At 38.3% G+C, this 27,237-nt stretch overlaps 3 protein-coding genes across 3 annotated transcripts in view; all 3 read left to right on the top strand.

The window, feature by feature from the left end:
- Nucleotides 1-5,636: 5,636 nt before the first annotated feature.
- LOC114355359 (uncharacterized) lies at nt 5,637-12,514 on the top strand. Its single transcript, XM_028308157.1, has 3 exons — nt 5,637-7,778; nt 10,603-10,959; nt 12,395-12,514. The coding sequence occupies exons 1-3, from the start codon at nt 7,125-7,127 to the stop codon at nt 12,512-12,514; spliced, it is 1,131 nt and encodes a 376-aa protein (XP_028163958.1). The 5' UTR covers nt 5,637-7,124.
- LOC114355382 (uncharacterized) lies at nt 5,665-6,666 on the top strand. The gene has a single exon (XM_028308200.1). The coding sequence runs from the start codon at nt 5,665-5,667 to the stop codon at nt 6,664-6,666; it is 1,002 nt and encodes a 333-aa protein (XP_028164001.1).
- An 11,355-nt stretch (nt 12,515-23,869) lies between the features above and the next one.
- LOC114355387 (thioredoxin domain-containing protein 3 homolog) overlaps nt 23,870-27,237 on the top strand; it is a 13,890-nt gene continuing 10,522 nt past the window's right edge. Inside the window, exons 1-4 of the mRNA XM_028308210.1 lie at nt 23,870-24,014; nt 24,578-24,681; nt 25,577-25,648; nt 26,453-26,602. Coding sequence (XP_028164011.1) covers nt 23,870-24,014; nt 24,578-24,681; nt 25,577-25,648; nt 26,453-26,602 — 471 coding nt within the window. The remainder of the gene's footprint in view (nt 24,015-24,577; nt 24,682-25,576; nt 25,649-26,452; nt 26,603-27,237) is intronic.

The following is a 27,237-nucleotide window of genomic DNA, read 5'->3' as shown; positions in this document are numbered from 1 at the left end:
AGCCATAGGACGTCCACTGCTGAACATAGGCCTCCCCCAATGCTTTCCATGTTGATCGATTGGCAGCGGTCTGCGTCCAGCGCTTCCCTGCTACCTTTACGATGTCGTCGGTCCACCTTGTAGGTGGACGTCCCACGCTGCGTTTTCCGGCTGTACGTAGTACTTATTATTATTCTGTGGTTGCAGTATGAAGTTTAGAAATAATACTGACCGCCTCGAGTTGATACGGTCACGATCCCTTTCCGGGTTGATAACTACGTCCTTTAGTCTCAATCTTGCAAAGATATCAAGTTTCTTTCAGCTTCCTATGTATTTCTGAGGATATGAGAGCTACAGTTACATACCCTTAGATATCAAGTTACGTGCTTCCCAGTTCCGTATCGAATTATTTCTGAAAATATTGGGAGCTTTACAAGAGCTTTTTCAGGATGTGCGCCGTGATAAAATTTTATCGATAATTTTAGACACAAACGTACAATCGATAAAGCCTTGTTAGTATAGTTACTTTGCTTAAACGTACATAATTCTTATTGGAATTTACTAAGATTTCTCTACCTAGAAGTAGGTAGAAAGAGAATTAGTAGTGATGGGGTGGGAGCGGCACGCAAGGATGTTTTTGTGACGGTCAATCATTAAGCGGGACTATTCCCACCTCTCGTTCCCACCACTGCAACTCCTGTGTAGCCAGGATCTACAGCTTGACCGCCATAAAAACCCAACCAATGAAGGTCAAGTTTGACCCGGGGGAAAGTTTGTCATTGGACCCGCAACGAAATTAATCAGAAGAACATAGGAGGAGTTCGAAATTAAGGTCAATCATTAGCAAAACTTCAAATTTTTATGCTCTGTCTCATAATAATAAATATATCAATGTCCCCCCATACCTCAGGACTGACTCCGTTAAGTGCTATACTAATAACATAACGACATTTTCAAGTAAACATTAAAGCCAATTAAAGTCCTTTTCAAATAGAAATTCCATATTAATAAGACCACAAAAGATTCGAAATTTCACGACAGTCGCATGCATTTAAACGACCTAATATAACCCACTCTGTATAACCTTATACATAACCCTAATATAAATTGCGATACTTTCTGCGTAGAGTATGCAGAGTGAGTAACCAAATAATAATATTTGAATTCGTGCGAGTATTTGCTTGACACCGTTTCAACACAAAATACGTGCAAGTAGTAGGCCCACTTCAATTGAGAAGTTGTCACTGTTAAAGATCGTTTCATCCACGAAGACGCGCCCCACCATTCTTCCGCTCATGTTTGAGTGTTATCGGTACACGCTAAATCATCCATGAGTGCACACGCACACTACAATAATGACGCTCGGATTTCTCGGATCAAACTCCCTGCAACCCGCGCTTCCCTCGACCAAAAATTGGTGGGGCGCGTCTTTGTAGATGAAAATGATCTAAATTGGTAATTTTTGTGTACAACTTCTCAGAAAAAAATTTTTCATTTTTACCCTGTAAAGCCTAAATTTAATAGACGATTAAACAAATTCTAAGTAGTTAATAATTTTCAAAGTTATATTTAACTAACTGTAAATGCATGATTCCATGCATATCAATATTATTATTATATATAAGAGTTTGTTTGTTTGTGTTTAGTTGAATAATTTCAGGAACCGGTCCGATTTCAAATAATATTTTTATGTTAGATAGCCATAGAGAGGAGCACTCTATAGACTCGATATTACGATATCAGTTGATGATGATTACAAAAATCTAATTTACTTGTAAAAGCCTGATACTTACATTTATTTTAGGATGAGCTTACTGAACCTCTATAATTTTGTATTTCGGAAAGAAGCTTCAGTGTGGCACATAGATTCTATCAACTTAACGCGTATTCGTTCATATGTCCTTGTTTATAAGGTGCAAAATTGCGTAAATAGACAATGTCAGAACCACCAAAAACGCAAATATAGGGAAGCCTCCTGAAATATGATAATATGTTGTTGTTGTGTAAACTTTGGTTTCCAGGTCTTTAAAGATTACAGTACTACAAGCCGGAAGACGTAGTGTGGGCTACTCCCGCTAGATGGACCGACGATCTGGTGAAGTCGCGTGAAGTACAGTTAGCATCACATAGTTTGTGACACGCAAATTGGCCAATAGAAATCAGAGTAAAATAAGACCAGGATCAGGGGAAAATATCAGACTGTTCAAGTGGGGATTCTTGGATGGCTGGAAAATTAATTATGTACCCAGTGGAAGTTCCCCAGTCCATGAAGCACACGATGTCGTGCCCTGCGTGCCCAAACAACTGCACGCAGGAAGATTTAATGAAGGCTACTGACAACGCCACTCTTGTAGCAGAGTTTTTGGGCTCACACTGTATAGGTTTGTTGTCGACACAACAAAAAGAAGGGGAAAAATGGGGCATTTCCCAACCCAACTCAATTTATTTAAGTAACTTTTACTTCACAAATAAGTTGAAAATATGTTTTTTCTTAGAAAAATCATTTAATGTAGACTCAACGCGACTCTTGCTGTCAATTTGGATGATGGACGTTGTAGTTCACAGACACAACATCGTGTTATTACAACGCGCGTCGTGACACAAATTGACACGATGACACAATGTTATGTTGATTGAATTTGCATCTGACATGTTTGGGTGTAGCTATTGAATTACGTTGAATTCTTATTACTGGAAAAGACTTAAATCTGAGCACAGACTTTTATGATATTATACTCTCGTTCCCACCGCTGCAACTCCTGTGTAGCCAGGATCTACAGCTTGACCGCCAATAAAAACCCAACCAGTGAAAATGAAGTTTGTCCCGGTTAAAAGTTAAACTGTCGTTGAACTCGCAACGAAATTAATCAGAAGAACATAGGAGCTCGAAGTTAAGGTTTAACTTAGCAAAATCTACATTTCCTAAGCTCCACTTCTATATAACAAGTACTTTTATATCTACTGAAAGCCTTGAAATGTGTGTAACTCGAGATAGAAAACACATCAATTGAAGACTAACATTTGCCCACACGACTAGGGCTCTGATTTGGGTGCCCAAGTGACGAGGGTCCGCGGTGACCTTAGAAACTAGACTTCGCCTGTTCGAAGATTCGTTCTTTTATGAATAACAAAATAACAATGACACATGACTTGGTTATTAAAACTAGGAAAAAGAGGGATAGTAAGAAAATATTGAGTATTGAGTATTGAGTATATTGTTAAAAAAACTTTGAATATTTTTTTCGTTCCTTGTGCTTACCATGAGTTTACGTTTAAATTAATAGGATTAATTTTAAAATACCAGTACCAATTCAGTACAATAATGCTCGTTTTCACCATCAAACCGTAGTTATAAGTGACCCTAGGAAAACAAAATGCCTGATATAAGTATTATCATAAGGATCACTTAAAAATTAGGGATTGATGGTGAAAAGTCCCTAATAAACTTTAGTAAATCATCGCTCTCTTTCCTACCTTACACTGCAGAAAAGGACGGGTTGAATAGAACGCTGTAAGCACTCTTCACAATAATTGTGAATGAGGTTACATTTAATTACAGCCTCAAGGAAATTCTTACACGAGTTACACAGTCTCTATGTAAAGGAAGGGATAAAGGAATGGGATATTCAAAAACATGTGTTAACTAGCTTCAGGGCGCGGTTTCGATTGAGATGAATAAAATTTTCTTGATAAAATAAAGGACAATTTATTACATTTGTTGTTAAATAAAAAAAATAGCCAAGTGCTCTCTAGTGCTAATAGTTTCCAAGCAAAACCTCGGACAGACAGACAGACAGACATATCGAAACTATATTGATTTCCTTTTAGGCTGACATCGGTGACCTACGTCAGCGGCGCGCACGACGATTACACACAATTTCTATGTAATCATCTGCCGCTGTGGCGACGGCGTTGCAGTGCGGTGCTTCATAGAACATTGTGTTTATTCATACGCTCGACCGATGTACGCGACCGACGTCAGCGTAAGAGGAAATCAAGCCTAAGGGTTCCTTGTCAGGACTACGGCACCCTAAAAATGTAGCAGGAAGGCGCTGGATGCAGGCCGCTACCAACCGACCAGTACTGAAATCGTTGGGGGAGGCTTAAGTTCAGCAGTGGACGTCCTATGGCTGAAATGATGATGATGATGATCATCATCAAATGAACCTTTCAAATGATTAAACACTTTCAAATAAATACACAAACTCACCAAAATTCTCACTCTCTATCTTTTTTAACATTAAATAATTAGTAATTATAATAGACAGTCTTGGGTTTCATGAATATAATAAGATTAAGTAACTAATTGAAAATAATCGTTTTGCAAAATAGATTCTTATTTTAGCCCTAAAATTAAATTAACAACCACAAAAAAGTCTCAAAATCTTTAAAAGTTCCTAATCGTCTTTTAATTTAACCGGGACAATAAATTACAAAGCAAGAAACACAATTAATATTGTAAAAAAGATTCTGTATAGGACCTAACAATGAAAGTTCAGGAATAAGAGCTTATACAATAAGCCTATTAAATTAAAATACCGCGTAATTGGTCTAAATTATTACGGTCACGTTGAGATATTTTTAATTTTCTTATAGGGTTTCCTTTTATGGTTTAAGTCTTTTCCAGGTATCTTTTTCTCGTTAAAGCCTGTTTAAATTAATTAAATTATGTACCTAACGCAAAAGTTTAAAATTAATAACTGCAATTTCTTTTTATTTGAGGATTTACTTAAGTTAATTTACTTTGGTAAGTATGTTTTAAGCGTTGTCTGGTACCCATAGGACGAGCTTTGCTTAGTTTTGAACTCGATAGCTCAGTTTCAAATGTCCAAGAATGTTTTTTTTATAAGTTTCATCAGCCTATCTAAGACCACTGGATAAGTCAAGCAAGCTACACATTGTAGCATCTTAGATAGTACATACATACATTTTCGTAGTAAAATAGCTTCTATTATAACAATAACAATATTTTTTATACTTTTACACAAACTTTGACAATGGAATCACCCTTTAGGCATAAGGTGTACGCACTGTACGCCTATGTTAGGTGATACCGATATGTAGGTAGGTAAGTATTGTGTGTGTGTGTGTGTGTGTGTGTGTGTGTGTGTACGTTTAAGGATGTAAGTACGAATGTGAATGTGTAAAAGTATATGTTTTTTTTCATTTATTTACCAAATAAAAAGAATTACAGACAAAATTTGTTTTGACAGAATTCAGGAAACCACTAAGGTTTGTGTTGATGTGTGTTTGTATGGTGTGTAATGTGTAAGACGATTATAATGATGTTAAAATACATAAGTTCGTCCGATTTCGTCCGACCGTCCCGTTCGCGTAAGTCACGTTCTGCGACGCTCCGTTAAATAAATTCAGTTTTCGCGTTAGCGCCTGGTTTTTGTTGTGGACTTAAGTGTTATCAGTATCTGAACTTGAAGTGGTACTCATCTGCCTACAAGAATATAGTGCAAATAAACCAAACAGTGTGTAATACATCAATATCTTGGTTGCAACAAGCGGTCGTGAATATTTTTCTACCGTCCAAGCGCTTATCTAGTAACTGACCTACCACAAAGTAGTGAACGCGATTTCGTCGATGCAGAGGCGGCACAAGACTGGAGTGCCATACTAATCAATAAATTATTCGTGACGTGAGGCGGCATTAACTAGCAATTATCGCTTAACATCATGAGTTCGTGTAACGGATGTCACCGCATCGTCAGCGTTACGGAGAAAATTACTTGTTCAGCGTGCTCGAATGTTTATCACTACGCATGCGTGAGTTATTCAAAGGAAAACTATAATAAACTTTCTAACAAGACAAAAAGTGCATGGAAATGTCCCGAGTGTAAGTTACCACGATCAAAAGGCGATAACAGCAATACTCCTGTTAAAGAGGACGCGGCAGTCGTCGATGAACCCCTCCAGTTAGATTCATTGGATTCTCGATTTAAACAGCTCGAGTCTTCTATTGTATCAAGACTGCAGAATTTTTTCCACTCCAAAATCGAGGCGTTGCACAACGACGTTAAGTCTATCCCAGAACTGGTAAAGTCCATAGAATTTTTGTCCGGAGCTTACGACGAGATGAAGTCGGAGATGTCAAGACTGAAGACTGAAACATCTGTGCTCCGTGATCAGAATACCAGGCTCAGTGAAAACGTCAAGGAACTAAGTCATAAATTGGCAGTAATCGAACAGCAGGCCCGTGAATGCAACCTCGAGATTCAGTGTTTGCCGGAAAACCCAAAGGAAAATCTTTTGAGTACGGTCTTGCAACTAGGTAAAGTATCATCTTGCCCATTAGAAGAAAAGGACATATTATCATGCACTAGAGTTGCTAGGTTGAACCCTAAGTCAACAAGGCCCAAATCCGTCATTGTTAAGCTGCCGTCGACCCGTGTACGAGACAACTTGCTTGCTGCTTGTTTAAATTACAATAAATCCCACCCTAAGGAAAAATTACACAGTTCTTTGCTGGGCTATGGAGGAGACAGAAAGCAGATCTATGTGTGTGAACACCTATCTCCAAGCAACAGATCCCTACATGCCCAGGCTCGTCAATTCAGAAAGGACAACGATTACAAATATCTTTGGGTCCGCAATGGCCGCATATTGATGAGAAAGGACGACCAATCTCCCGTACTGTGGGTTCGCGACACCGAGGCACTACAGGCGCTGTTAAAATAGGGTCTTCATCTTTTCCCTCTTTTTCTTTTTAATATAAGTTCTGTACATTGTCAGGCTTAAAAGAGTTAAGTATTTATTATCAAAACGTTAGGAGTATACGTGGTAAATTGCATAATTTGTATGTATCTAGTCTTAACTACGGTTATGACATCATAATACTCACAGAGACATGGCTGAACGGCGGTGTATTTGATGCCGAAATACTTAACGATAACTATCGTATATACCGCAGAGATCGCGCAACCACGGCGTCTGCCAAGAGCGATGGTGGTGGAGTCCTGGCGGCTGTGTCCAAGCGTCTTCAATCGCGTCGACTGTCCCACTTAGAAGGTCCCGGCGAAGATTTGTGGATATCCGTTACGGATTCTAAAAGTCCCTCTGACACACTTATTATATGTGCTATATACTTGCCACCGCCCGTTAGCATAGACAAACTTGATTCTCAGCTCAACGTTGTTATGGACGGTATTAGTTCCTTGCCAAATACCGAAAATTTACTAATTGTCGGCGATTTTAATCTGGGAAACGTTGAGTGGATTCCTATCAAGAACCATATGCGAGCCTCTTCAGCCATGTCTCTGCAATCTAAAAACTGTACTGTCTCCCATCTACTGTCGGATTTCATGTCTTTACACAATTTGACACAATTTAACAATATTCGTAATCAAAATAACAAGATGCTTGATCTGGTGCTTTATAACAACAATCTTATAAATGTCAAAAATATCATCCACCCACTTGTAGCTCCTGATTCGCATCACCCAGCCATTGTAATTTCAATCCCTTTCTCAACGTGCCAGTTTTTGAAAAAAAATAACTCAAGTAAATATAATTTCATGTTGGCAAACTATTCTGCAATCAATAATGATCTGAACTGCATAGATTGGGAACTTGAATTTGGAAAAGCCAATTCTATCGACGACATGGTGGATATCTTCTATGAATTAGTAAACTCAACCATAGAAAGGCACGTCCCTAAGCTGTCTTGTCGTTCAACCAAGTACCCGTCTTGGTACTCGAAGAATCTCATTAGGTTGTTGAAGGAGAAGGATAAATTAAGGAAAAGGGTCAAACGGTATGGCAACCCCGTTGATATATTTGATTTCGAACAGGCNCAATAAGTAATTGAAAGAAAAAAATTCTATAAAAAATTAAAAAAAAATCTCAAAAATTTTTTGACCTCTTTTTTGTCGATAAAAATAGGTCTTGTTTCATCTATTTTCATATGTACACTTTAACGTGACTCACACTGTATTTATATCATATGCGACCTCAACTGTCAATCCACAACGAAAAAGAAAATAAATGAAAATTATAATATTTATGCATAATTGGACCGTGTTTGTGTGTGTGTGTGTGTGTGTGTGTGTGTGTGTGTGTGTGTGTGTGTGTATGTGTGTGTGTGCGTGCGTGCGCGAACGTACTTTGTTGTATACATACAGGGTGGAAACGTTAAGTGATCTCACTCGATTATTTCTAAACTATACAAGATATCGAAAAACTGATTACTGATTCTGAAAGTGCTTCACAAGCTCTTTCAAACGGTACAAATAATAGGTTACATAATAAACTGGATCTATCCGAAAATTAAATGTTTTCAGACTCCATACTAAATGTATGCCAGTCTAACAAAATTAGAAGTATTAATTTTTTTATTAAACAATAAACACTTAAAATGAACTCGTAAATTGCATTCTTATTTAAAATTATTCATGGAAAACATTGGTTTTAGGCTTTACTTGCTATAATATTATCAAGACATGAGTGCCATGACTGTGGCTGTACTAAATGTATGAAAGCTGGAAACATTGAATTTTAGGATGGATCCAGTTAATTTTGTGTTAACCTATTATTGGTATCGTTGGATAGAGCTCGTGAAGCACTTTCAGGATCAGTAACCAGTTTTTGAATATCTTGTATAGTTTTTAATATTATGTGGTTTTACTAAATGTATGGAAGCTGAAAACAATTAATTTTCGGATAGATCCAGTTAATTCTGTAACCTATTATTGGTACCGTTGGATAGAGCTCGTGAAGCACTTTCAGGATCAGTAACCAGTTTTTCGATATCTTGTATAGTTTAGAAATAATCGAATGAGATCACTTATCGTTTCCACCCTGTATAGGTAAGAAGGTAAGATAATATATTTAAATGTCTGGCCATATTAAGCACAGAATCCGGCTTTTGTGTTTTTGGACCTGGCAACCCTACCGGACCTACAGCTCTGTCAGATATTTATTTATTTAAAAGGACATAAAAGACAGCGTATAAAATGAAGCCTTTCGCTTCCTTTGTGTGTGACAAAGAACACGTTTGGTCCCTAAGGTTTTTACGATTGAAAATGGATTGTAATCGGATTTAGATGAGAACGAGAGAAACGTAGATGTGTATCTTGATGAATAAATATTGAGTTTGGAATACAAAGAGCTTCTTGAAATTAGGTAGTCAGTCTTACAACACACGAAAGTCCCACAATTTACAAGAGCCCAAAGGAGGAATCAAAATTAGGTGTGATTAAGGTCAAATACCTGATTTGTTCTGCATTAAAAATATATTATTAGGTAACTATCCAAACACTTCCCAGGTGTCCACTGCCTCCTGTAATACAGTTTGGTCTCCAATGAAACCCATCCAGGGAAGGTTGAATAGTCCCGAGGGTTAGGTGACAGTCTCGAAACCCGTAACGAATATAATCAGAATAATAAACGAAAAAAAATCGTTAAATAATCAGAAGAATATGGGAACAATAAGGAATATACTTACCTAATGCCGACTTCTCTCTGTCGCGGAAAAGGTATTAAAACCTAATATTTATTTTGAATCTCTTCTACACTTTTCCGTTCACCAGATCAACGTCCGTATAGGAAACTGATACGCGCGATTGTATGCAAACTGCGTAGTTTGAAAGGAGACTATTGTGTATTCTTGAAAACGTCGACAAATGGGGACAGAACGTTATGTAAAATATATTAAGAATTAAGCATTAAAATACAGTGTGTATTAATTTTATACTCTATATATGAAAATATGTTTGTTTTAAGCCTGTATAGGTAGTGAAAAATTGGAACTTCCTATTAAGCAACTTTTTGTTTGTGAAGCTCATTAAATTACCTAATTAATTTAAAAGCTTAGATACTTTAACAGATTTTTCTAGATTTTATTACATACAAATACATACAGCCATATTTTAATACATGTAGCAACAAGCCTACCTATTATTAATTTAATAAAAAGAGTTTAGTTCAGTATAAAAGCTAATAATTAGCTTTATGTCACAAAGATCAAAGTTCTGTAAACATTCATGTTACAAAAGGTTACACAAACTTCACTGATGACTAAAACTAATAAATTATCATAAAACCAGAATCCTATCACGATCGCCGAAAAATTCGCTTGGAACGCCGAAAATTCGTTCAAATCGCCGACACGTGACGTCACCTTGATGGATGCGTCGAAATAGAAATTGAGTCAGTAGTCCCATCACTTTAAAAAAAAATTCATTCATTACTCAATTGATGTACTTTTTATGAGCTGTTAAAATGCGATTCTCCCTTAATTTTTTTTTTGAAAATTCAATGTAACTAGGTATGTCTCTGTAAATTAATATTGTTGTCAAAGCTACTAAATATTTTACGGTTATTTGAGAGCTCATTGATATCAGGGCTATAGTTACGTTCTCTAAGAAAAGTTTTATGTTGGTGTTCGGGATTCTTATAGATATCTACTCGATGAAGGAGACACTGTTTCGTGTTTCAAACGGTTTACTACTTGTTAAAAAGGAAATACATTAAATTGCGTAGTTTCTCTGATGGTGAACGATGCAAAAACCAAAAAAGATGTGACAGGCGCGCGCGGGGGCCCAGCGGGCGCGGGCGGTGGGGTACGCGGCGTAGTGATGTTCTTGTGAACAGTTGGATTATTGGTTGGTNGAACAGGCGAGGTCTAGGTGTCATCTGTTAATTAAAAAATGTTACAATGAGTATATGAGTAGAATTGAAAAGTCTATTAGTAATAACGACATGAAGGCCTTTTGGGGATTTATAAAAAACAAGCGTAAGAATACCGAGTCAATACCCAATGTAATGCATTTAGGTAACGATAAGTATGACGAGCCTCTATCAATTTGCAATGCTTTTGCTAAGCATTTCTCATCTGTCTTCGTACATAACAACCTGGGTTCTCCATTACCTGGCAATTCTCAGGATGACACTCTCTCTACTGATGCTATGCTCAGCCACATTTACCTGTCTGTTGATTGTGTAGAAAAGGCATTGNTGCTCTCTGATAAATATGTACCTACTTTTTTTAATAAAAAAAGTATTGTGAATAACCTGAAATACTTTTTTTTATCTTGAACTCCAAATAGGGTTGCCAGGTCCAAAATCACAAAAGCCGGACTTCGTGTTTCATTTGGCCGGACATTTTACCCTAAAAGCCGGACATGNGCAATTAGTGTCAGCTCATGAGTGAGTACTATTATCATCGGTTGCTAACCAACATCCTGATGCGTGCGCTTCATATGATTCTGTGGCTCGACTTTCGCCTGGCGCGGCAACCAAATAAAAAGCCTAACAAAAGCCGGACAGGCCGGACAAGGCAATATTTGGCCGGACAAGACCCTAAAAAGCCAAACATGTCCGGCTAAAGCCGGACGCCTGGCAACCCTAACTCCAAACGATCGTTTACCAATAACTTTACAAGCAATTTCTCATATTTCATAGATGTAACATGGAGGGAGACTTCTTTAAATGTGTCTTGGCTATGGGAGGGACACATTATGGAGTGCGCTTGAAATATGTTCTTAAAGGGGAAGTGTTATTTATGATGTGAATACACAAACAGATATTTAGGAACTATTTTTTCAATTTAGGGCGACAGTATATTGAGTTATCACTGCAGAATGAAATAAGTACTGTTTTTCAACAAAGATGTACAGTCTGATGCCCTGTAGAATCGATGTTATAATATAAAAAGCTTTTGTTGCGTAACTTAACTAGTTTTTAATAACTATGTTGTTGTTTAGTTTGTTATAACCGTGTCAAAGACATCGGATTAAGATGTTTTTTGGCATTTAATGAATAAACATCAAACTGCTAAACGATTGAAAACACAATGAAAACAATAGTAAATAATAAAATATTACCCTACACAATTTATGCGTATGAGACTTAGGGGAAAAGATTTTTCTGTCAAATCCCAAGCACTTCCAGGGTACTAATTAGTATTAGACCGGCTAAACAAGCGTGAGCAGCATGCGGTGTTAATTGTTACGGCGCCCCCGGGAAGGAAGGAGGTGCAATAGTACCTCCGTAGTTCGTAACCTAAGGCTCTGACATTACAGGAGGTAGATAGAGAAACTATTTAATTAAGACGATGGCAAATACAATGGGAATAATGACCAAATATCCCTAAACAGTCATAGGAATAAGGATTAAAGGGGAGATTTTGAAAGATTTTTCCTTCTAATCTCAAGCACTTTCAGGGTACTAATTAGAGCGGCTAAACAAGCGTGAGCAGCACGCGGTGTTAATTGTTACGGCGCCCCCGGGAAGGAAGGAGGTGCAATAGTACCTCCATAGTTCGTAACCTAAGGCTCTGACATTACAGGAGGTAGATAGAGAAACTATTTAATTTAGACGATGGAAAATTTGCAATGCTTTTGCTAAGCATTTCTCATCTGTCTTCGTACATAACAACCTGGGTTCTCCATTACCTGGCAATTCTCAGGATGACACTCTCTCTACTGATGCTATGCTCAGCCACATTTACCTGTCTGTTGATTGTGTAGAAAAGGCATTGAAGAGATTGGATCCAAAAAAGGGGGCGGGACCAGATGTNAGGCATTGAGGAGATTGGATCCAAAAAAGGGGGCGGGACCAGATGGTATACCGGCAGTGTTCCTTAGCAACTGCATCTCTGGTCTGTCCTGTCCGCTCAGTATTCTATTCAACCACTCTCTTTCTACTGGGACGTATCCTCTGCGTTGGAAAACTGCTAATGTACTACCGATACCTAAAGCCGGAGACTCGAGTGACGTGCGTAATTATCGGCCTATATCTTTATTATGTCATTTTTCTAAGATATTCATTGGTCTGTCCACATTTTTCAAGACTCTTTAGATCATTTCTAGTTCCTCAACAACACGGTTTTCGACACAAATTGTCCACGGTCACTAATCTTTCTTGCTACGTTTCTGATCTATCTGATGAACTCGATCATGGACTTCAGGTTGACGCTGTGTACACGGACATAAGTAAAGCGTTCGACAGGGTCAATCATTCAATACTGCTTGAAAAATTAAAGACCGCTGGTGTGCATGGTACTCTGTTGGATTGTTTATTTATTTNTCTGTTGGATTGGTGTAACTCCTATTTGATGGACAGGTCTCAGAGGGTAGTTGTGTGCGGTTACGAGTCCGCTTTATTTGGTGTCCCCTCTGGAGTACCTCAAGGATCCCATTTGGGCCCTATTTTCTTTTTAGTGTTTATCAACGACTTGACAGAAGTTATTCTAAATTCCAAATTTCTCCTTTTTGCAGATGATTTAAAATTATACAAAACGGTCAAAAATGCTAATGACTCACTATTATTGCAAAAGGATCTTGATAATATTGTTGTGTGGTCTCAGACCAATATGCTTCATTTTAATTCGGATAAATGCAAGCATATAAAGTTTACTCGAAAACGTTTACCTCTAAATACTTCGTATGTCATGAACTCCATAACTCTGGAAGAGGTTCCTTTAATGCGCGACTTAGGGATCATCTTAGATAGTAAGCTGTCTTTCACATTTCACTTCGACAATATTGTATCTAAAAGTCTTAAGCTCCTGGGTTTTATTTGGCGAAACTGTAAATCGTTCAGGAATGCTGAACCTTTAAAAAGTACCTATTGTGCATTAGTACGAAGCTCACTGGAATATTGTTCTAGTATCTGGAATCCTATGTACAAATGTCACANAACTAGGCTACGCTACGATGCTGTCAGACTATAACAATACTGAATTCCTAACAAAGCACCCACGTTTACTGAAAATAAATCGAGTTATTTTTCGATAAATAATCAGTTGGCAGATTGACACATAAAACTTTTACTTAGGGACCAACATTGAGACCAACGTGGAAAGAAATCAGACTTGTGTTACTGAACAATTACAAAAGTCTGACTTCTTTCCGACTTACATTACAAAACTGTCTCTCTATTTTTGTTCTGCTTATTTATAGTTTGACATCAATGCCGTTTATTTAACTTTATTAATTAAGCGAAAAGTTCTTGTATCAGCAGTAGACCACACCCTGTACGTATGTCACAATAATGCCGTTTAACGATTCAAAGCAAAATAACGAGTCCCGTCTGCTAAACAAATGATAAGCATACATCTCCATTGCAAAAATATGAAGCATCCGCGCGTGGGATAGCAGGGGGATTACCCCTCCCCCATTAATCCTGGAAACTTAAACATGACATAATGACGGATGAGAAAGGAAACGCTTCGGGTATATGCGACAGAACAATGTTTACTTGTCGCGAGTTAACTAAGAACTGAGTGGATGTTAATTAATGACGGTGTGCTGGCTCGTTGCAGAGCATCCTTTCGGTTCAGACAGGTGGAAATCGCGTGATATACTGTAAAATGTAGAGATAGAGTATATTCCAGTATATTCTAATTTATGTTATAAGGGTCTCTTTTCCAAAGATGTTGGTTTCTATAAAATAAATAAATAAATAAAGATTTATTATTGTTCACAATGCAGTTCTACATAACTAGATGCCCTCAGATGGAGAATGTTTTGTGAAGCTTTCATGATAGGAAAATAAACCTAATACGAAATATTTAACCTTTTTTAGCCCGAAATTTTCTGTTCTGTTTCACTTAATATCGAATTCAAAACGTAATTCGTGATATTTATCGCTTGCATAATAACAACCTAGATTGTTTATGGTTGATGATCACATGCAATACTGAAAATGTACTGCAATAACTTATTTACGCTATGTAGGAGTTTTGGTCTCCTTCACAAACCAATAAAAGCGATTTAACTCTCCCACATTTAGGTAATCTGGTAATAGCCATTTACAAGTCAAATAAAAATATAAATCAACACGCCATCCGAGACTCGTAACACGTTAAAAATTCACCAACTTAAACCACATCATTAGGGCTTAATACGGCGTGTTAAACAACGTTTAAAGCCGCGAACCCCGCCGGGCCGTTTTGGCGGGAGCGTAGAGTAAACAAAATGGCGGCCATACAAAATGGCGGACTCCCCGGGGAGCTAACGCTGCACTTAATAATGTACAGAAGCCGGATGTGCGGGCTGCCCGCATTAATATGGAAATATTCTATTTCATACACAACAGCCGGACCGCGATTTTTTTATTTCAATTCGTCCAAGGGGCTCCGTTCCGGTGGCTAACGAGTTTTTGGATAATGTAATTACTGTTTAATAATTCTCAAAGGCAACATCACGGCTTTAGCAAATGTATGTGTGGTTCTTGTTTGTTTATTTATGATGCAATGTCTTATTAGGTTAATTTATGCCACATCAGAAATATTCATATTATGTAAATAAAAACCCTTTTGGAAGTGAAAAGAACCTTTGTTCAACATCAAAAGTAGTGCATACTTCCATCTAAAAAGTAGAAATATAATATAAACAATGAAAATTCCTTTCCACTACTTCTTTGTAGGTCGGTGGTGCCCTTTCAGGCAATTGGCGCGGAAATAGTTAGCAGTTACGCGTCGGCAACGCTATTACGCTGTAATTACGATAAAGCAGTTAATTTCAACTTAACAGCGTAGTTCGCAGTTCACGGCCAATCTTGGGCCAGCCTTGACACTTACATTTGCAGGGCATAGGGTAAGGGGTACAGTTAGGAGTCTATTTACTAGAAGATATACATCACAGTTCAACAGGTGGCATGATAAGTGGAAACTTAAACAAGCATGGCGTTAGGAATTAATAAATCATTCAAGTTTTTAGACATGAGAACTTAACAATTTAACGAGCTACAAACGAGACACGCGAAAACTAACATCACATATTAAATGCTTCATCGTGGAGGACATGCAGATGTTGAGTAGGTAATGTTTTAGTGATCTTACTAAAAAAACATATTAATAATTAAAAAAAAAAGTTATTTAAGCATTTCAGGAATGGGCCATAAAAGTGTTATTAACAAAGGTCATAGAAACTATGTTAGTAAATCGTAATATTTACACACAATTAAAATACGACAGTTTGGTGTCTTTGGCAAGGTGGACGCGTGTCCAGTGCTGCATAATGGCTATGTTCACGTCCAGTCTCGCCACGACACTATGGAGGAGGCTATTGGAGTTGCCACGCACACGGTGGCTCAGGAACGCCGTGCGTTTCCTTAAAATGGCTGCTATGCTGTCTACTCCAGCTTCTGCCAGCATCCCTGATGCACTGCAGTAACTGCTGTACTATAGTACATTACAGTGCTGTAGCCCACATTTAAAAAGAAAACACACAAATACCTTCCGTATTATTGCGCTATCCCTTTTTTCCGACGTGGTCCATCCCTATTCTCCTATAGCTGGCACAAATACCTTCGCTCTGTTTGTGAAGCCCGCTTTGATTGCGTGACCGAGACAAAAGCGTAAAATTAACTACGTTCCGTTCCGTAATCAGGGGCGCTTAGTGGACCCGAAGAAAGGTGGACCAATGCTAAATAGAATTAATTACAAGACGTCAAGATACACACAGTGGTATCTATTGTGTAGTTATAACAAGAGAATTTGCAATAAAAATGTAGAGTCTGATGTGTGAAAATAAATTTTGACCATGACATGATAGTGAGATACAAAAGCACGGCGAAAAGGCTTGTACTGTATTAATTAATAAATAGGTACAAATTCTGCAATTACATTCTAACCATTTGCACAATATTAATTCTATAACGTTCGTTCGTTTCAGCCAATTGACGTCCACTGCTGGACAAAGGCCTTCTCCAAGGCAGACACAACGATCGGTCTTGCGCTTAGCCAGCTTAACGATGATTGACATTTTTATATCAAAAACAGGAAAAACTTCTGAAATGTGGACTTATTAGGCGAGCCTATCTTTCATTATGTAAAATTCAAATACATATTTAAAGCAGTGTGCAAACTTAAGAAGGCAAACGTGGACAAATAAGGAAGATTACCGGCTGCCGCTGAATTACAAATGCCTCTCCTTTGTGCCCCTTTGCCTGGCCCAGCGAATGCCCACTTCAACGCTAAATCCTCAGCACAAACAAATTAGTTCCGACCCTTCATACGCAGCGCTCGGCTTTAAATATGAAACCTTTGTTCGTTCGCGAAATACACAATGTCATGTTTCGTGTAACCATTTTGTTATTTGGGGGTAGGTATAAGTCTAGTGGTCATTGCAAGAGCATGTCTGACACCTTAATCTGACGCTAGCTGTAAGTTGTTGCAACCTTGCACCAAGAACTTTGTTCAAAAACCATTAAAATCCTCACCCCATAAGGTACATGTATTAAAATTTTAAAGCGAAGCACCGAGTGCAAGGGCTAACGAATGCCATAACAACGTGGACAAATAAGCAAGATTAGCAGCCGCCGCTGAATTATAAATGTCGAGCCTTCGCTTTACTCCACCCTCCGCTTGGACAGGGCGAGTGACCAATTCCCTCTCAAATCCTTCATTTAAATAAATTACTTCACCGACTTCTAAAAGGTAGAGTGAATTTGAAGAAGATTTATGTCACAAAGTAGATATTTTAAGTGCTAGTTGATTTCGGCTAACTCTAAAATTCTAAGTTTTTAGCTAGGTAAATGATAGACTGTTTCCGAATACCATTTTTTTACTCTCCCGGTATAAATAGTTACATAGACTCGGAGGGATCAATACCAAACTCCCGTGGGCCCAGCAAATTATGAACATCGAAAACGTTTCCACATTACCGTGCCCTTGACTAAAATGTAAGCTAATATAAATAAGAGCTTGTGATACGTGCATTACCATAAGCGATGCATCTCGCGTGCCTGACACGCGTTAGTGAACCACACGAATGCCCATTAAAAAGGGATAAGTAACGATCGCCTTCAAACTTATCATGGGACTGCCATTGACAACCCTTGTGACTAAGATAAATGGAAAGTAGGCCGAGTAGGCCAGTGGGTTTTGAGAAATTAGAATCTGAGACCTGTAAGCTCTGTGATTGGTCTGAAATTCACTGAATCATATGCGTAAAGTGTTCACTAAATCATAAGCGTTAAGTGTATTTTCAGAATACGAGCTTGAGGCCTACAGAGATACAGACAGACACAGACCTTTACGTACACGTATCATATAGGTACATTTTAACGATGATGCATGTCTTACTATCGGCAATATTAATGCGCGACTTGGGGATCATCTTAGATAGTAAGCTGTCTTTCACATTTCACTTCGACAATATTGTATCTAAAAGTCTTAAGCTCCTAGGTTTTATTTGGCGAAACTGTAAATCGTTCAGGAATGCTGAACCTTTAAAAAGTACCTATTGTGCATTAGTGCGAAGCTCACTGGAATATTGTTCTAGTATCTGGAATCCTATGTACAAATGTCACATCGATCGATTGGAAAAAGTACAAAAAAAGTTCTTGTATTTCTTGTCAATACATCAGGGTAAAAAGTACAAATTACTGAGCTACCATGACAGGCTAAAATTTTTCAAATTTTCTTCTCTCAAGAATCGTCGTTGGGTCACTGATCAGGTTCTCCTGTACAAAATTATCAGAGACCGTATTGATTGTCCCCACCTTTTGAGTGAAATCAAGTTTAAAATACCTCGAAAAAGTGCGAGAATCTCGAACTATAAGCCCTTTTATGTCAAGCGGTATAGGACAAATCTGGGAGCACAAAATGTCGTTAATAGACTCTGCGTTGAATATAACAGGTTCTACGGGGCCACTGGTGCCACCGAAAGTGATCTCCTGCACTACTCCCAAACACAGTATAAAAGGAAACTATACTCCTTTGTGGCGTCTCAACTGTTTGTGTCAGATTGAGTTATGGTAACCATTTTTTTTTTTAGTAAACGAAACTTATTTTGCATTTGTAGTAAGTAAGTAAGTAAGTAGGTACCTACTTATAAGATAAGTCATGTTTAAATCAAAATTCTACTATTATTGAATGATTAAATGTTTTTTTTTTGTGTGCATGGAACGGTTCGGAACAAACTGCATTAAATCTATATTGCATGTTGTGTCAGCTGATAATTGTTGTTGCATTGTAACTTTGTTCATAACTGTTATTTTTAAGTGTACATGTTGTAATGTAACAATGTTGGTAGACCTAATAAATAAAATAAAATAAAATAAAATAAAATAAATAAAAAATATGTACTTGGCGATAGTTGCAACTTAAGTGGGTGCCAATAAAGAATCTAATGTTTTATGCTCAGATAGAGAACAAATTGACTCTAAGCTCAGTCTTTCAGCACAATTTTCCCAAATCTCAGAATACTGTTCTCCCCATGCCAAATGCAGTGAAGCCATGGCCCATGCCGTATGATACCGCTCCGCTCGTGCCGGTGACGTTTTCATTAGTTCGCCAAGTTGTAAAGCGCAATTTACTGGCTCGAGCGATGCGCCGCGCAACATGCGAAATGTCCATTTAGAGAGTTAATAAAAATGTTAAGAAACAGCTCAAATTACGTTGCAAACATTCCGTATAATTGAAAATTAATCTTTTTTCATTATTTAGATAAATAATAGCGTTCTGCAACAAACCGCCGTGATAGTTCAAAAGCTACTTCTAGGAGAAAAGTGCAAACATATTTCTCGAGGGATATGGGACGGCATCTTTCAGTGACAAATCGTACTGCACATTTTCTTAGCTTCTCAGCACTCGATCCTTGTTGATCGTATTTCAGCTCTATCCGTCTCTTTTGCTTATCTCGAGATGATGACATAAGAGACAGAGACAAATAAAGATGAAAACATGAAAATCGCGTTAACCAAATAGGCCCACAGGGATAGGATACCGTTATGATTGCATGTTGGGGCAAGTGCCTCGTACAAGCATACATTAGACACGAGCAAATGCTCTGTTCAACGTTACTTTGCTACAAAATAATTATATTGCAACTAAGTTCACGAACCCTTACAAAATCGCATTTCCCAGGACACTGGCACCATTCCAGTGCTCCAGCCACCGGTTCCAAACGTTCCGTTTTTCCAATCTCGCGCGGACCCCTAGCACGCACCGTTATTTTGTTTACAATAGTTTTGGAATGGCAATATCGTGCGAGCGCGCGGATCCGCCCGCATTCCGCCCTTATTACCCCCTTTGTCCTTGTGCCCTGCTTAGAATATTTGACTTTGGGATTTATTCTAATTCCAATTGTTATCTTTTACTTAACATGCAATTGGAATGGCAAATACAAATGAGGTCGAACGATTCCGACGACATTGCGGCATAGTGGGTAGGTCCAGTTGGGCTCTTGATAATATAGTGTTTGTTTGATTTCGAGGTGAAAATACTAAGCGTAGGAGTAATGACTCCGTTACGATGTACAGTACAGATTCATCATTATCGTTATGTTATCTTCATTAAGAACAGCGAATCATGTAAAGGTGGTTAAGTGTAGACATAAATAAAACTATATAGAAAAATATTTGATATCATCAGACCTCAAATTAGTACTGAATTACAAAACAATCAAGACTTGCTAGTCAGAACGTCCCAAAAGCTCAGACTCCACTCAAAAACAAAATAAAGCACACGATTTTCGCTGAAACAACTAACATTTCATTTCAGAAAACTCTTTGATATGATCAACGCTCAGTGCCTTCATCATTAATTACGACCTTATTATGAGCGGTCATGACATCGCTCGACTTTTAAACTTATTCACATCGCGATCCGTCTGGCATAACAACGAGGATGCGGTTAGCATGTCTAGCCAAGTCACTGTTTTTCTATTTTGGTAAAATTGGAGACATTATTAGCTTAGCGAGGGCAAGTCTGATTTCTAATACCCAAATTAGTCATGTCGGGGTTCCTTTCTTTACAGAACGTATTTAAATAAAACAGCCCTGAATTGGGTTCAAAGTCGTGCATCGGGGGGGGCAGGTGACTCATAGTAGACCCGGTAGGTTGATAATTATGTTGGAAAATTGGGTTGAGTCGCACCTGTAAATTGTAGAACTGAAAAGGAACAAAATAATAATATGGACAAAAAGATTCCAGGGCAGGGCAGATGGGCAAAATCACCAGCTAATGTAATAAGATACGCTCCATAAATCGAGTCATGGTTAGCATATTTGGCTAGAGATACTCGAATTTCATCTTCGTATCTTTCTAGCTAAACGCTCTGTAGCGACCATTAGCCATGCCCCGGCAACGCCCTCTAAAAATGTGTCAATGAAGGATTTTCATCAATCACACTTCATGTATCTTAGCGAGTCAGCTCCAGGCATTTGAACTGCTTAAGAATCACAAAAAAGACAAAAAATATTAAGTACTCTCAAACTTTGCGAATACAGTTTCTGAAGATATACCAGCTTTGATTGAGAAGGCAGTACGACGTACATATTGCGTTTTAACAAGACCCTTCGGGAATTCGTGCTTACAAGAACGAGAGAGTATAATAAAATATTAGACTGTTAAAAAGAAGTACATATTATGAAAAACATAAGGATCTAGGCTTTTATAAAATGTAATTAGCCAGAATATGCCTTTTGGGGAATAAATAATACTTAATAAACGTTGAGAAAAGCATTCTTTTAGATGGAAAGTAACCACAACTTTTCACTACCTGTCTGAAAAAGACCTAGAGCGCCATCTACAATAACTTTCTACATTCACTTTTTCAGGGGTTTTCACGAAAGCGCGCTACTGCTGCCCTCTGCCCAGGGCTGTGTTGGAGTTTTACCAAACCTGAATAGATGTCGCTGAATGGTTTTTCATGGAACGACGCCATCTTTCGGAAGTTGTTTGAAAGTAACTTTTACGGGGAGCTTGCAAAGCTTTTCGTTTGAACTAAAAGTTTACGATGCAAAAGCTTGCTATGTAAAAGTATCGGTATCGCCGTCGAAAAAGTTAGGAGAATATTTTATTACAGCTCTTATACAGTATTGTTTTTATTTTTTCGGTTTTATTTTAGATCTTATAACACGTTTATTAAAACAATTTTTAGTGTTGACTTTCATTAATATTAATGCGCCAAGAGATAGCAAAACAGAAAGCTGTTGGCCACACACAAACCATATTAATTGAGTCCCTATAGTTGGGTTACTTTGTTGGCAATAATAATACAACGTAAACATACTGGATATAAGTACAATATCATTCTTTGAAATGGTTTCATTTCTTGAAAAGCTATCAAAACAAGAAAACCTACACTTTCGTGACACTTTAAAGTCAAAGCAATATCGAAGTCGATGGTTATATACCGTCGCTGCCAAAAAACACCGGCTGTAGTATATCTTACGAACACACGAAGAAGGGCTCTCGACCCAGAAAAACGATTTCGATGAAATCTAGCTACAAAAAAGCTGAAACTTTGCGCCTTTGTAGCCTAGGACTTAGAGCTCCGAATTTTGGATTGGGGAACGGAATAACATTTGAGTTTTGGAATATAAAATATCGTCATAATATACTCGTAGGTCAACGAATAGAAACTGCCTTCAGATGCAAACTAATATAGTATCTGTTTTTATACTCACATAATTAAGAGGATATATCTAACCAACTCTTCGTCTTTATCACTTTACACCTCGGCAACTATTTCCATTGCATCTTCCGACCAGTGCAACTTCTGCTTACACGTAAATGCTGATTAGTCTCAGACCCAATGTAATGAGGAATCCCACGTCTTACCCACGACTTAGTTCAGAACATTGTTCGTTTACCCTTGGCAAGGTGTTACCTACAATCCAATGGATCTGCATTTCCCCCCGCACTACCATCAACGGAATTGCCACCTATTATAAATCTATTTGCCGCCTCTGATACCCAGTTCCAATCTGCAGCGCTTATTGGCTCGTGTCTTCACGAACACTCATCACTTTAATGGCTCCAATATACCTCCTCCGGCCAAATGATATATTCCCACACTCGCACGCACGCGACCGTCGCGGTGGATCATCGCATTCAGTCGGGAGCTCGTGCATCCAGCACACGCTTCTTGGCAGATTTTAAATTTGCATTTCGGGCTCCTTAACTTAGTATTCATTCCGAAACTGAGAATCGCGTTAACTTGTTGCGTCAGTGAAGACCGCTTCGGGCAGCCAGTGTCGTTGCTATGTCGTGGATCGACTTAAATGACCCCGGTAGCACTAAGCTTCAAAATGTAGTACATTATCAACTAAATAGTATGCTAAAAGTTTACACTTGCAATAATTATGGTCTAGTAAAATTCTAGATAAGTATCTAAACTCTCTTTTACTAGATCTAGTGTCCTTTCTGATTTCAGTAATGTATATCAAATGAATCAGGATAGTTCAGAATAATCGAAGTGTCCCGCATAGTTCTGATAACTTGCACCATCCGGCATGACTCTAGTAAATAAATTCATCAGAGTAAGTTGCAAGACAATGAGATTTATAACTCTTTCTCTCTAAGATCTCTTTTATTACTTCGTGTCTCTTCTTTATAATTATACCTCATCTCATCATTGAGCTTCGGTCACAACATGTACAATGAAGTCTCAGTGTTCTTCAGCTCCAGCTCATTGGTTTATTTTGGATTTAATGTTACATTCTTTCTTTACCTTAGTGGTTTCTGAAGATCTATTCCAATAAAGCTCCAGGTTTAGGACCTTACTTATTATGTTTCAGTTTTCATTCATGCCATGAACTACGGACTCTGGTCAGTCGCTTTAAAAAGAAAACATTGCTGTCGGGTACAATAGGCCCATTTGCAGATCTCCAACCGTTTTCGTGTCTCGAGTCATGATGATATCTACGCGAAGATTTTCTTACCACCATCAATGACCCGTCTAAATCCGAATAGACCCAGTTACTGTAAAACCGTACTAACCACAACTTAATTATCATCAACAATCGGGTTTTCAATCCGCTTGCATATTCTATGTAGTTTTTTTTATCCATGTGTGTTAAGTTCTTCTTAAAATCTAGCATAGAGTCGCATGTAGCACTATTCTGCACCTATGTCGCTTGATCTACACACTTGCACCACCGCCGGCTTTTGTCGGCGGTGACATGACCGGCGGCATTCGCGGCCATGGCTCTGACGAGCGCGGTCGCGAACGCCGCCGCCGCCGTCGCCGCCGCCGGCGCAGGCAAAAAGGCCGCGCAGGTCCAGTTGCAGGCCGAGCTGAACACGGACGAGGAGTGGAACAAGTTCATGCAAAGAGATGGACTCCTCGGTGAGTTTGGTGCTCGAGACCAGGACAAAAATCTGTCTTTGTAGGAACAAAAGTTCAAAAACTCCTAATTTTGGTAGTCTTATCGGTCTAGTCCGTAAATAACAATAAACAGAATAATTTTCCGGTTCTTCTTTCTATAGTGTCCCTGTTAAACCTGGTGTCACACTTTATTACCAGCTACAGGCTTCTGACAGGACACGATTATACTTGGGTTTAAGTGCCCTCCGAAGCATAAAATTATTAGAAGTGCCTTTTCTGTAAAGTCCTTGTTGTCATATTGGTGAATATTAGACTTTTAATTGGTTTAAACGTGAGGCTAAAACTAAGTTCAATTGGTAAGTTGAAGAACGAGTATAGCACTCAAGTTGCAACCTTGTTTGATATTTGTTTAAAATACCAATTATTTTAGAAGATGGACTATAAAAGTGGAGTAATTAGGAGTTTACGTAAATTGGTGACTGAGGGCAAAGTATGACCAAGGTTAAAAGTTAACTTTAACGTATACGTGTATGACACGATGTGTTAATCATCTCCTATTTTTGATCTCTCTAATGGTTCCCCAGTGGTGGACGTGTATACGGAATGGTGCGGGCCGTGCATCGGCATGGTGGGCAACCTCAAGAAGATCAAGGTGGAGCTGGGCGGCGACAACCTGCACCTTGCCGTGGTAACGTCATCACAACTACCTTCCAAGTCCTTTGGCTTATTACAAACACTGCATGGCTTACGTATGAGATAGAGTATGTATCTTTAAAACTACATAGCTGCTGTGAAACCTTCTTATTTTGATCGTGGCTTTGCTTAGTATGAAGAATGATTGAATGGTGATACTGTTCAGTTCAGACTGATTTATCAGTAGTTCAGACAACGTATACAAATGATCTTTTCTGAAGAAATGTGGACCACTTCTAAGGATCAGTAAAACAGTTTTAGGCAGTTCAATTTATAGATTTCTGTTTCCTTTCCTTCACCTACCTGAACTCTGAAAAATAACCTTCTTTGACCGTACAAGCCATTTCAAATTCGGCCAAAGCTTACCGTGAGTGGGTGGTAAACGATTTTACGAGCTTTCAGCCTATTGCTTTGATAAGATTCCAATTTTTCGTAATCTACCGAACATAGAAAAGGAATAATGACTAATAAACTTTCTCAACTTTCTAACAATAGTAGATACTAAGTTGCTTGAGCAAAAAATGTGAAGGTTTTTAAACACCTATTGCTGATATCTTTATACGAGTGTATGTTTTGTATAAAATTATTTGAATTTGATGCACAATACCACGAAAGCCGAAAAATAAACATAAAATACTGCAAACAGAAATAATATGGTTCATAAATACCTCTTTAAGATGGCAGTTTGTCCGGCTCCTTGGTTATCACCTTCTACCAGTAGCGATTTGAACTTGCACGAGGGAATCTACAATTAAAATATACAAATTAATATCTATATAGGGCTGACCTGGTTTGGCGACGAGATTAGATGATAAACAAGCCAAAACTCTGGGAATCGAACCCAGAACCTGTAAGTCAAATGTGTAACTTTAAATGTATTTTTTGTACAGGCGAAATCAGATACCATCGAATGCTTGAAGAGATTTCGGAAACGCAGCGAGCCTACCTGGATGTTCATAGCGGTAATTGCTCTTTAACACAAATGCATGTAAAATGAAATGTAACGTAGAAAACAATACCATCACCATTCTATATTACCAATACATATAGTAAAATATCCTACATACTTTTTACAGTCAAATACTTATTCCCATGCCCTCTACAGAACCATTTATCATGACACCACCTCCTACTACAAACTTTTGAACAGCTGTGTCAAGTCACACACTAGCTTATTCCGCTCAATATTCAACCCTATCGGCTTACCTTAAAGTTGATTGTGTCTTGTAGTAAACCAAGGCTTTTATGCACAGTAAGGTGGTCACATGTAGAACGAATGTGGTGGATTGGCACGGCGGGGGCCGTATCGACCAAACGGCACTTTCAGCAAAAATACACATGTTAGATACGTCGGATATCGTTTGCATCAACTACTCTGGGGACACGCGAGTGTCGAGAAAGTTTACCTTCAAATACTAACTGCAAAAAGTTTACAAGTATCCCTTATGGCACCGATCTAGATATTCAGAGACGTGCAAAATACAAACATTACTTATATGCAAAACAAATGTTAGCAAATACGAATGTTTTTTTTTACACAAGGACTAGGCTGCACATATTTTGATGAAACTTTAGTTATACAGCGTTTAGTACGACATCACACCATTTACGCTATAAATTACATAGGTATTCTTAGAACTTCACGCGAGCGAACGTCAGCTCTAGTATAATAAACATAATAGAATCCTAATAGTGAGAAAGTAAATTGTGGATATTATAGCCGAAATCGAAATCCATGCCTGATATCTATGATCATTCTATCACAGGCCGGTCAGCTGCTGAACGTGGTGTTCGGAGCAGACGCCCCTCGCCTCACGAGGACCATAGAGCAGGAGCTCCAGAATGAGGAGAAGGCCAAGAAGGGAGAGATACAGAGACCGCAGAGAGCTCCCCATGAGCTCACGCCACCAGAACAAGTAAAAATAACTATAAATTTTACAGTAAAATAAACATCTCAATAGAATAGAAATCATTTATTTGCGTCAGAGACACGGCGCTAATGCTTTTAGTGATGACGAATTAAATGTACTCTAAACTCTAAAAGAAATCCCACCAAAAACATTCTGTAAAAAACTAGCCAAGTCTCGATGGAGCTGCTTGTTTATCTCTAAAAAGTAATGAAATCTAGACAAAGTCGTGCCAAGTCTATGGTTCCTTACTGCGATTTCTTTATTATTATAGTTAATGTTGTGTGACTTGGCCGTTGAACAATCTTTATTAAGATAATCATACAATAAGTATTATTGAAATACGCAGCTTTATTAAGCCTACAATTGACTGGTTATTAAATCAACGTTTTCCAAGTGGCAATTTTCCATCGCCAATGGGTAGCGGTTCTGGCGACAGATTGGTGCAATTGTGTCATGGATTACCTGATTTTGTACCCTTCAACGGCCAAGTCACACAACATTAACTATAATAATAAAGAAATCGCAGTAAGGAACCATAGACTTGGCACGACTTTGTCTAGATTTCATTACTTTTTAGAGATAAACAAGCAGCTCCATCGAGACTTGGCTAGTTTTTTACAGAATGTTTTTGGTGGGATTTC

Source organism: Ostrinia furnacalis, unplaced genomic scaffold, assembly GCF_004193835.3.
Source record: "Ostrinia furnacalis isolate ACB-3 unplaced genomic scaffold, ASM419383v2 OfSCF2395, whole genome shotgun sequence".
NCBI lineage: Eukaryota > Metazoa > Arthropoda > Insecta > Lepidoptera > Crambidae > Ostrinia > Ostrinia furnacalis.
Note: the sequence above shows the minus strand (reverse complement) of the source record. Positions and strands in the feature narration are given on the sequence as shown.

Bases quoted from the DNA above. Each gene is read 5' to 3' on its own strand.
- LOC114355382 (XM_028308200.1), top strand. From the start codon at position 5,665: ATGAGTTCGTGTAACGGATGTCACCGCATCGTCAGCGTTACGGAGAAA.